Source organism: Acanthisitta chloris, unplaced genomic scaffold (assembly GCF_000695815.1).
Source record: "Acanthisitta chloris isolate BGI_N310 unplaced genomic scaffold, ASM69581v1 scaffold2026, whole genome shotgun sequence".
In the NCBI taxonomy this organism is placed as follows: Eukaryota; Metazoa; Chordata; class Aves; order Passeriformes; family Acanthisittidae; genus Acanthisitta; species Acanthisitta chloris.
Window position 1 is genome coordinate 23,197 of NW_008677416.1, and position 10,586 is coordinate 33,782.

Sequence of the window (10,586 nt, forward strand, 5' to 3'; positions counted from 1 at the left end):
AACGTCAGCTCTCCCTTCCCTTAGCACTTTTTTGGGCTAACACCCCCTCTCTGATGGAGAATATGGGGAAACCCCTCCCCAGTAGCAGAAGGCTACTGGAATTGCTCAGAAAGCAGATTGCAGCTCATGCCACTGGGATCAAGCCTCCCTGAGGAAGCACAGGGTGCCTGGACGTCCTGGGGCAGTGCATGGAGCCTGGATTCAGTGCCTGGCTATAGGGACAGCATGTTTTGGCATCACAGACCCAGAATCTCTCCAGGAACAAAAATCCATTGCTGCAGCTTGGGCTGGTTTGCATCAGCAGGGCAAAGTGCCTTTCCCTTCGTTCCAAAGGGACAGGAAAGCACTGGACAGCTTCCAAGGTCCAAGCCAGTTCTGCTGCAGTCTCTCTGCCTTAGCAGGGCAGGAATTCTTCTCTCACCTGAAAGATTTCCATAGATAATTATTCTCCTCAAGCAACATTCTCAGGGACGAGATTCTTCATGGCACTGAGGGATGCTGCAAGGGCTTTCCATAGCAAAGAATTGGGATTATGACATGGAGAACTTGGCTTTTGCTCAAAGCTGGAGGGGATGGGCAACCTGTTAGGTTTGATGTTACAGAAAGAGTGAGATAGTCCTCTCATACCTTCCACAGAGGAGGAAATGCTCTCCTGGGTAGCTGGAAGTGGCCCTGTTCTGGAGGAGATCATGGAAAGATTCTCATCTAGGCTGTGAATTCGATTAACAACTTCCTTGGGCATTAAAATAATGTTAATTAATTTTTTCTTTTGAATGCAGCAGCTTTAGATGTAGGAACGATGTGAAACCCCAATTCCTTGGTGGTTCCTTGTGCTGCTTGCTTACTCCTCCCAAAAATGCTGCAAGGACAGAGGGAAGACATATCAGGATATTGCCATAACAGCAGTGTTGTTAACTGGCCCTTTCCCAAATACCTTGTGCAGGGACCTGCCAGGAGTCATCTCTACAGAAGAGACCACCATTCCCTTGTTGCTTATAGACACTGCTGGCTGTGGCCTGTTTGAGCTGGAAGTGGAGGAAGAACAGTCCAAGGGGAATCCAGGTACTGATGTTTGGAAAATGCTGTTGGCCAGAATGGACTGTCTGAGATGCTCAGCGCCTCATGAGCTTAGCCACTGCTCCAGCTGAGGCACATCCCAGAGGAGATGTGTGGGGGAAGGTGGTGTCCCAGGGAGTCTTGCTCCCTGATTGTTCCCTGATCATTCTAAGGGATCATTCCCAAAGTGGGAATCCTTCCCTGCATAAGTCCTCAAACTCAAGGAACTCTGAGCCAGAACAGCCACAGGGCTGCAGTGAGAGTGTCCAGCTTGTAAGTAGCCACACCAGCTGCCATGTCCCTTTGCAGGGACATTTCTCCATGCTGTGGGCTAGCAGAGGGTGGAGAATCCCTGTGGCAGGTGCTTTACCCTCTGGAAGGACAAATAGCAGGCAGAGCACAGGCCTGTTTTGGGCTCAGAATTGTCTCTCTCCTTCCATGAAATCCCCTCTGGTTCTTCTTCATGGATTTTCCTGACATTGAATTCCTGCAGGTTTTTGACTTAAAAAAATAGGTTTCAGTATGGAGCTTGAATGTAAAGTCAGGCTGGAAAATACAAGGACAGTTTTTACCAGTTCAAATATCTTTCACCTTCTTCTGTTTGAACTCCACCAGCATTTAAGTGCTTCATTTTTCCATGCACCATTCCTAGAGCTCTGCTGAACAGTGGCAGACCCTTGTCCCCACACAGAGAGCCAAAAAGCCTTGTCTGAGAGAACGCAGGGATTTGGAGCAGGGGATTAAAGGCACATCTCCCCAAATTTGGGAGGCAGCCTTCTGGTGCAGCACACTGCAGAGTCTTGATGTTTATTGCTGTGCTTTGCTGCAAAGCAAAAGTCCAGCCAATAAACCAGGGAAATAATTCACACTTTATTTAACTTGTCCCCTTGGATCCCTCTGAACCAGTCACCATCCTGGATAACCAGTTTGGGACAGCCTTTCCTGCTGTTTAGGAGACATCTGTGCTGCAGACAGGGTCTCCCTGAGCCTTTCCTGCTGGTTTATGGGAGGTGGTCGCATTTCTGTGCCCAAGCTGGTGGCTTTGGCTTGGGTCCCCATGACCCTCTGTTTGTGCCTCAAGCTGGTGGCTTTGGCTTCTGGTCCCCATGACCCTCTGTTTGTGCCTCAGGAGAGGTGCAGCTGGCTGGGCTGCATGTCCAGGCCTTGATGGATGCTGGAGTGAAGGCAAAGGACATTGCTGTGGTGGCCCCCTACAACCTTCAGGTGAGCTGTCCCTCCCTCTCCCTGCATGCAGGGCAAAGGTTCAGAGTGGGGGTCATACCTCACGCTTTGGCTTCTGGTCCCCATGACCCTCTGTTTGTGCCTCAGGAGAGGTGCAGCTGGCTGGGCTGCATGTCCAGGCCTTGATGGATGCTGGAGTGAAGGCAAAGGACATTGCTGTGGTGGCCCCCTACAACCTTCAGGTGAGCTGTCCCTCCCTCTCCCTGCATGCAGGGCAAAGGTTCAGAGTGGGGGTCATACCTCACATCTTGTGTGACACCAGAATGTCCAAGAAATCAGCAGAGCCAAATTTAATCAGCATTTGGGGACAACTCCTCCTCACTTCAGCAGCTTGAGGAGGAGGAGATGTTAGTCAAGTATTCCTCTCCCAGCCCCAGTATCAGCATTTGACCTCCAGGGGATGTGAGCACTCGTGTTTGTGGGTTTGGGAGGAGGGGATTTTCCCAAAACTTCACCATTTTAACCCTTTGCACCTCTATCTTTCCTTTAAAAGATCCCCATGGCCTATTTTTCAGGTGGACATGCTACGAGAGCACCTTTGCCACAGCCACCCTGAGCTAGAAATTAAATCAGTTGATGGTTTCCAAGGAAGAGAGAAAGAGGCAGTGATCCTGTCCTTTGTGAGATCCAACAAGAAAGGTAAGAGCTTGCTGCTGAGTATTATTCCATGGGGAATGGGGAGGAAATGGGAAGGGAATTGTGTAGCCAAGTGCTGTGGTTTAATTGCAGTGCTCTAGCACTTGGCTCTGAATGGATTTACTGGCAAAAACCTTCCTTTTTAGCCTTTTTTTTGTTTAATTAATGAATATATTTGCTGTCAGGGATGCAGAGGAAGGCTCCCGTGGTGCAGCAGGTACAAGGGGAGCAGGGCTGCTTAGTCTGAAGTTTTCCTGGCTCTTAAGGCCTCAGAAATGAATTAAACCAGGGTGCAAAGAATGTCACATCGCCTTAGCCCCACATTTCCTGGAGTTGAGGGGTTATTTCTTGGTTTTGGAACCTGTTTTGGGTCAGTTCCCTGCAGAAAGAAAGCAAGAGCTGACATCACAAGTCATGCAAGGAAAATGCTGCTATTGGGAGCAAAATCTAGAGCAGAAAATCAAGTCCTTTCCTATCAGCAGCTGCAGAGAAAGTTAATTGCTGGAAAAAAAGCTGCTGCCCTGAGGGCATAAGGCTCCTTTGTGGGAGCTGAAGGGTTTTGTGGAGTTGAGAGGGACCTCTCTGTGACCCCCTCTGTCCCGTGCAGGGACCACTGCCCTTTCCAAACCCAGAGGAGATACAGCCTTCATGTCCTGCCTGTGTTACTGAAGGTGAAACCCTGAGTGCTGATGGCTGGAAGGGGGAAAAAAATAGGGGGGAAGTATGCATGGAAGGAGGAGGTGCTTTTTTTTCCAAGCCTAGAGCAGTCCTTATTCAGGAGTGACTCACCCCTCTGTGCTAGTGGAGCTGGTGGCCCCGGGAAGGTGTGTGTCCCCCAGCCCCTGCCTCTGCACAGGTAACAGCCAAAGCCCAGCTGTGGAGCAGGAATTGCTTTCCTGTGGGAGCACAGGGAGGCTTCTTGTGGTGGCTGAGCATTGCTCTGCTCTGCGTGGGGCACAAGAGATGTTGTTAGTGCTCTGAGTCCCTTGGGAGAAATCCAGAACAATTTACAGCTGCATGTCTTCATTCAGAGGAGGCCAGGGACCTGTCTCTCTGCAGCCATTCCTGATCCAGCAGGAAACCTTCTTTTAGAAAGAAATCCTTCCCTGTGAGAGTGGTGAGGTACAGATTTCCCAGAGAAGCTGTGGCTGCCCCATCCTTGGAAGTGTTCAAGGCCAGGTTGGACAGGGCTTGGTGTCACCTGGTCTAGTGGAAGGTGTCCCTGCCCATGGCAGGGGAATGGAACTGGATGAGCTTTAAGGTCCCTCCCAACCAAAACCATTCTGGGATTCTATGATTCCCTGATCAAAGGAGTTGTACTTTCCCCAGCAGCCAGGCTAAACCACATCGGAGAAACTGGGAATGGTTCTGTGAGCTGCAGAGCACAAAGAGAGGCTCACCCTTACCCCATCCCTCAAAGGCAGCACAAATGAGGCTGCTCAGCCATGGCAGGAACAGAGCCAGGCTGGGCATCGCTCCGGCGGAGACATTAATCTCTTCCCGACTGGCCCTCTCTCTATTCCCTGGAGCTGGAAGCTCGGCAGCCACCCACGCTCTGCTTCTCGCTGGCTGATCCTCCCTGAGTCATCCCAGCACTGCTGACTCTCACTGCTGCTCTGTGAGCAGAGGAAAACCTCCCCAAGTTCTTAAATGGCTGTTCCTTTAGACAGTCCAAGAATTTGGGAGCAGGCTGGGAGCTCTGTAGGACAGGGGTAAGTTCTTTGCCTGCAGTTCCTCCTCTGTTGCAAGGTGAGCCTTTTCCATGCTTGCTTCATATTGCATTTTCTCCCAGATCCAGACTAAGCTCGTGTTGTGAGTCAGCCAGGGAAATACTGCTCCTTTCCGTGTGCCTTCCATCCTCTTCCCAATTCCAGAAGCTCAGTGTGGAGCCCTGGTAGTGAAACAGGTAGAAAGAGGAAGGTAAAGGTGTGAGCAGGGACCAGAGCCCCATAAACACTGACTCCGACCCTTGGATCTGAATTGGATTGTTTGAACCTAACCCACACCAGGAGCCAGCCCTGCACCCTCTGGCAGCTCTGCTCACACCCCTTCCCTTCTGTCTGACAGGTGAGGTGGGTTTCCTGGCTGAGGAACGTCGGATCAACGTGGCGGTGACACGTGCCCGGCGCCCCGTAGCCATCATCTGCGACAGCCACACTGTGGGCAGCCAACCCTTCCTGCGGCGGCTGCTGGAGCACCTCACCCAGCACGGCCAGGTGCGCTCGGCCTTCGAGTACCTGGATGACCTTGTGCCTGAAAACTACTCAGGCCAGGGGCAAGGTGAACGTCAGCACAGCCCAAAGCCTCGTGTGGCATCCAACCCCAAACCACAGCCAGCTCCAGGCAAGAAGCACAAGGCTGGAGCAGCAAGCCAGAAACCTGGAGCGCGTTCCTCTCCGAGCACCACCAGACCTAGGAGAGAGGAGACAAAGGATGTTGCTGACAGGTTCAGGGCCATGCTGGCAGCCTTCCTGGCGAGCAGTGAGGTGCAGCTGGATTTCCCCCCATCCCTAAGTTCTCACGACCGGATGGTGGTTCACCAGCTGGCGGAGGAGCAGGGGCTGCAGCACCTGAGCACCGGGGAGGGCCGGGACAGGTACCTCAGCGTTCGGAAGAGAGAGCCCACCGAGCCCTCACTGCCCACAGCTGTCCCCCACACTGAGCAGCCTCTTCCTCAGCCTCTTCCTCAGCCCCTTGCTCAGCCCCTTCCTCAGCCTCAGCATCCCAGCAGAAACACCCCTGTCCCTGCGGAGCTGGGAGAAAGCAGTGAGGGCTCGGGGAAAGTGGACCTGAAATCCCTGCACCTGGAGAGAGTCCAGAGGGAGAAAGCCAGGCGGGAAGAGACATTGAGGAAGGTGCAGGAGCCCAGCGCTGGCAGCAGGAAAAAGGACAAAAGTGAAGCCAAAGGTAGGTTGAGCTCTTCATAAACAGCACAATTAATGCTCTTCCTTGAACAGATTGTGCTGTTTAATCCCTGTGGGTTTGCTCTAAACATTGGGATTTGTCTGTGTGCATGGAGCATGTGGCTCTTGGAAAGCTCCTTGATGCTTGTCACTGCAGGGATGTGGGAACTGGCAGGAACATGCAGCAGTTGGATGCAGCATTAGGGAGAGGGGTTTGGATACCTGAAGGCACATTTCTTAAGTTGAAAGAGAAACACTGGAGACCCTTTCCCAGGAAATGGGGCTCAGGAATTAAATTGGAGGCTCCCAAATGCAGGCAGAGGAGCTAAGGGGAATACCTGACGCACACTGAAGGACTTAAACATGGAGGCAGCCCAGGCTGTGGCTGTGGGTGGGTTTGCTCTCAGTCCCCAATCCAGGTGTCTGCCTCACTTTTCCCAGGAAAGCCAGTGGTCAAGAGTGAAGCAGAGGAAGATTTTGATGCTCTGATCTCTGCTGCCATCAAAGCTGACAGGACCTGTGGCTTTCCCCACTGCAAAGCCACTGTCACAACCCTGGGACAGCTCTGCCACCACTGCAACCGGTGCTACTGCCTCAGCCACCACATCCCTGAGGTATACGGGGGACATGGGGGGCTGGGGAGGAGCAGAATGGGTTTAACCTGGGAATTTTCCCTGTGGTGGTGAGCTGCAGGTAGTCAGGGCTGCCAGGTGCTGACACCTGGGCTCTGCTCACCTCTTCCTGAGAGCTTTTCTTTATTTTCTTCTCTCACTTTGTGCCCTTCTTTACAATTTTCTGGCATTTACACTCTTCGGGCTGTGTAGATAAAATGAGGCAGGGAGGAGAAGGTGGAGAGGCATGAGCTTAAGGCAGTGACTTGAGGGAGCCTGGACTAAATTCCTAGCTCTTTGCAGATTCCCTCTGCATCCTGGACTTGATTCTCAGCTCTTTGCAGATTGCCTCTGCATCCTGGTGTTGACTCTCAGCCCTTTCTAGATTCCCTCTGCATCCTGGGGACAGGTCAGAGCTGGAGCCAGCATGGAGCAGTGTTGCGTGGCCAGCAATTCAGAATTCTCTGTGCCCCTGTCCATCATCCTGCAGCTCCCAGGCACAGCTCCATGCCCTGTGGAGCCTCCTGGAGCTCAGCAGCCCCATAAATCCTAGGCACAGCTTTTCGCCCTGTCAAGAGCTATCTGTTTCCATGGCAAAGAATAGTTGTATTTATGGTCATTCACCATCCAGTGGGACATGAATTTATTTCCTGCAGAATCACCTCTCCCTGCTGAATTGTGATGAGGCTCCAACGAGGAACAATTGTAGGGATTAAAATACATGTCAGGCAGTTTTCCTTACTTTTTAAAGTCCATTCCTTTTCGTAGATGTTACCAGGCTTCCATGTGGAATAGCCTGGGAGCTCCTGTTTATGCCTGACCCTGACCCTTGTACATACCTGGAGCCTCTGTTAGAAGAGCTGTAAATAAGTGGAGCATGGTTTTAGGGGGCTGAAAAGCAGGTGGGAGAGGAATTCCAGACTTTGGGAATGAAACCCCCTGGTTCCTATGTAGGTGATCCCTGTGCTGCTTCTCAGCTGCCACCAGTGTCCACTCTCTCCTCTCCAGGTCCATGGCTGTGGGGAGAAGGCCAAGGCTCATGCTCGGCAGCGGATCAGCAGGGAAGGGATCCTGTATCCCGGGAGTGGCTCCAAGGACAAATCCCTGGATCCTGCCAAACGAGCCCACCTCCAGCGGCGCCTGGACAAGAAGCTCAGTGAGATGACAAGCCAGAGGAAGGGCAAAAAGAAAGACAAGGAAAAATGAGGAACCTCAATCCTGTTTTTTTAACCTCAAAGCTGCAGGTCAGACCTTGCAGACCAAAGCTGCTGCACAGAGCCCTGAGAGGAGTGAGGGCTCTTGTTTTGGGGTGGGAGACAGCCTGGAGCCAGTGGCTAGGCCTCTCTGAACCACACGGCTGAGGCAGGGAGGGAGACCAGCTTTATTGTCCAGGTTATCCATATTGACATGGTGATGGATGCACATGGACGTCAGAGCACACTGGTAAAACGGCATTAAACACCCAGAGCAATCAGCTGTCACTGTCATATTTGTCCCTGCTACAGAGAAAGATGAGTATCTGTGAGCAGGAACGTGGGAGGCACTAAAAAACCTGTGTGACCCTTTGCTCTAGGGAGGATGACTAAGGAAATGGATGTCTCCCAGCCCAGCAGTCCTCTGGCACCTCTTGGAGCTGGACTGGACTGGCATGTCCATACCACAGCCAGCATGGCCCAAAGCCCTGGGCTCTCCCATCCCCTCCTCACCTGGGCAAGGGGCTCAGGAGGGGGCTCAGCCCTGCTCCAGGGCTGTGTGGAGTTAGGGATAGGGAGCCAGCACCATGGTGAGCCGCTCCAGAACATCCAGCTACTGCCCTGGGAGATCCAGGCCACCCAGTGGCACTGGGAAGTCTCTCCCTCCTCGCTGCTGCCTGTCCCTTCCCTGACACTACCCATACCTGTCCTGTCCTTCCTGCAGAGTTCCTTGGAGGCCAGTATCCACTGGGAAAGCCCACAGGGGTGATGGCAGGTATGACTGTGTGAGCTCTGTGCAGCCCTCCCGGGTGGAGGGAGCCTTGTGTCCCCCAGACCTGGTCCTGTACCCCCCAAACTAATCCCCCTCCCACATTGGTTCCTGCCTCTTGATCCCAATATCCAAAGCCTCTCTCCATCCCCTCACAGCCCTTGCCCTGTCGCCTCTTCTTGCTGGCTCCAGACAGGTGCCAATCCCTCACACAGGTTCCATCCATCCCCCTAAAAAAGTATTTCCATTAGCACTTTTTGTCCTCAGGATGAAGGAAAAGGTCCTGAGGTGAATATTTCCATTAGCACTTCTTGTCCCCAGGATGAAGGAAAAGGTCCTGAGGTGCCTCCACAGAGAAATGGCCAGAGAAGGGAAAAACAAAAAGCCCCAAAGCACATGTTCCACATCATTTTTGAGCTTAACATCACCTATGTTACCCACAGGTGATTCCAGAACCTGTGGAAGTCACACCTCTCATCCCAAGCAAAGCTCAGCCATTGGCAGGAGCTGCAGGACAGCCAAGGATTTTTGTGTCTCTTCTCAAATACTGGCTGGGGTAGCTAATAAGCAAGTTTTCCCCAAAAACCTCAGAGCCTGTGAGTACTGACTGTGGACAACTTCCCAAGAAACCTTCCTCATCCTTCAGAAAACCTCCATCCCTTTGGCTCATGCCTTGATGCCTGCAGCTGGTGTGTGTCAGCCATGTAGCCATGGCACTTGCTCACCTGGCAGCAGATGGGACATGGGACTCCTGGAGGGAAAGGTGGGGAGGAGGAAGAGATGGAGTGTGGGGGAAGGAAATCTGGGCATCAGTGAGCACTGCTGAGTGGATATGGGGAAGAAGTCGGAACAGAGCCTGTGAGGAGGAGGATGGAACAAGGACATCACAATTGTGTCCCAAAGCAAAGGTTAGGCAGGACATGAGAAGGGAAAAGTGCAACCAGCTCAGGGGATAACTCACCTTGGAGTTACCTTTAATCCAAGGAAAATGAATAAATGGCTCGTTCACACTTTTTCCCCTGCTCAGATCATCCAAGCAGCCACATCCCTGTCCATGCGCACCCCATGGTGCTTGTTTCCTGGCACAGGGCCTTGCACACCCCCAGATTTCTTGGCCTGGCTTCCTGCCAGCTTTCTACAGGCAGGGAAAAGCCAAGGTTCCAGGCAAAGAGGGATGTGGTCCCAGCCTGTGCTGTGGGGGGCTCCATCGGACCCCTCTGCCTGTCACACTCCATAAATCAGAGTGGGAATCAGCTCCCCAAAAAGCCCAAACCTGGCTTGGGCCAGGAGCACATCAGCAGGCAGGATCCACACAGGTTTTTTTTCTCCTTTCCCCTGCCACAGGAGTTGGGCTTAAAAATGATGAAATTAGGAATCTCTCCCATCTGCCTTCAGTCACAGGGCTGAGATGTTACTCTCTACACCCAGATTGGTTAAAATGAGTGAGCTTTGGGATGAGCAAATCCCAAGTGTGACTCCAGGATTAGAGGCTGTGAAAAACACCCCTCTGCAGCCACTGTGGAGATGGGCAGGGATACACTGGGGGAAACAGGTGGAAGGAGAAGCAATACATAGTAACAATTGCTTTTTCTGCTCTTATTGCTCCCATTTTCCATTCTCACTGGAAACATTCCAGCCCCAGCACAAAATCCCTCCGACAATCCCCTCAGGATCACTGCTCATGTTGAGGACCATGCTGGCATTTATCACCCTCCTCATGTCTGCCCAAAAATCACCTTCTAAAGGAACCCCCCTCTCCCCAGCAGCCTTGAGGTCCATGTTTGGGGATCCCACTGGTTTTGGGGATGCTGGGAGCATATGGGATGCTTGGGAGCCTGGCTAGCAGCAGTTTGGGGAACTTCTTGCAGGTTTTGGTCCATTTGGGCTCCTTTCCAGCAAGTCTGCCTGCAGCCCCCAGCGCAGGCTGGGGCAGAGACACAGCCACAGTCACTCTGTCTGTCCTTCGGGTGTTTGGGCAGGAGCTGTCCCTGTGAGGCGCTGGCAGCTTGGCCTTTGGGTGCCACAAAGTCCTGCTTGGTCCCTGCTGCGGGTGCCGCTGTCCCTGCAGAGCCGGTGTGCGGGTGCAGCCCCCTGAGATCCCTCTGCCAGCAGCCTAATTCCTGCGGAGCGGGTGCCACATGGAGACAGGCTTCCTCAGCGTGGCCAGCATCTGGTT

The 10,586-nt window shown here is 52.8% G+C and overlaps 2 protein-coding genes across 2 annotated transcripts in view; one reads left to right on the forward strand and one right to left on the reverse strand.

Annotated features, from left to right (window-relative positions):
- The window catches only part of IGHMBP2 (immunoglobulin mu binding protein 2), a gene marked incomplete at its 5' end in the record, with an annotated part of 29,866 nt that extends 22,212 nt beyond the window's left edge, over positions 1-7,654 (forward strand). Inside the window, 6 exons of the mRNA XM_009076475.1 lie at positions 944-1,062; positions 2,186-2,280; positions 2,814-2,937; positions 5,002-5,841; positions 6,279-6,451; positions 7,457-7,654. Coding sequence (XP_009074723.1) covers positions 944-1,062; positions 2,186-2,280; positions 2,814-2,937; positions 5,002-5,841; positions 6,279-6,451; positions 7,457-7,654 — 1,549 coding nt within the window. The remainder of the gene's footprint in view (positions 1-943; positions 1,063-2,185; positions 2,281-2,813; positions 2,938-5,001; positions 5,842-6,278; positions 6,452-7,456) is intronic.
- Positions 7,655-10,523: 2,869 nt separating this feature from the next.
- Positions 10,524-10,586, reverse strand: part of SYT12 (synaptotagmin XII) — a 6,096-nt gene continuing 6,033 nt past the window's right edge. The window contains exon 7 of the mRNA XM_009076476.1: positions 10,524-10,580. Within this exon, the coding sequence (XP_009074724.1) occupies positions 10,524-10,580 (57 nt within the window). The remainder of the gene's footprint in view (positions 10,581-10,586) is intronic.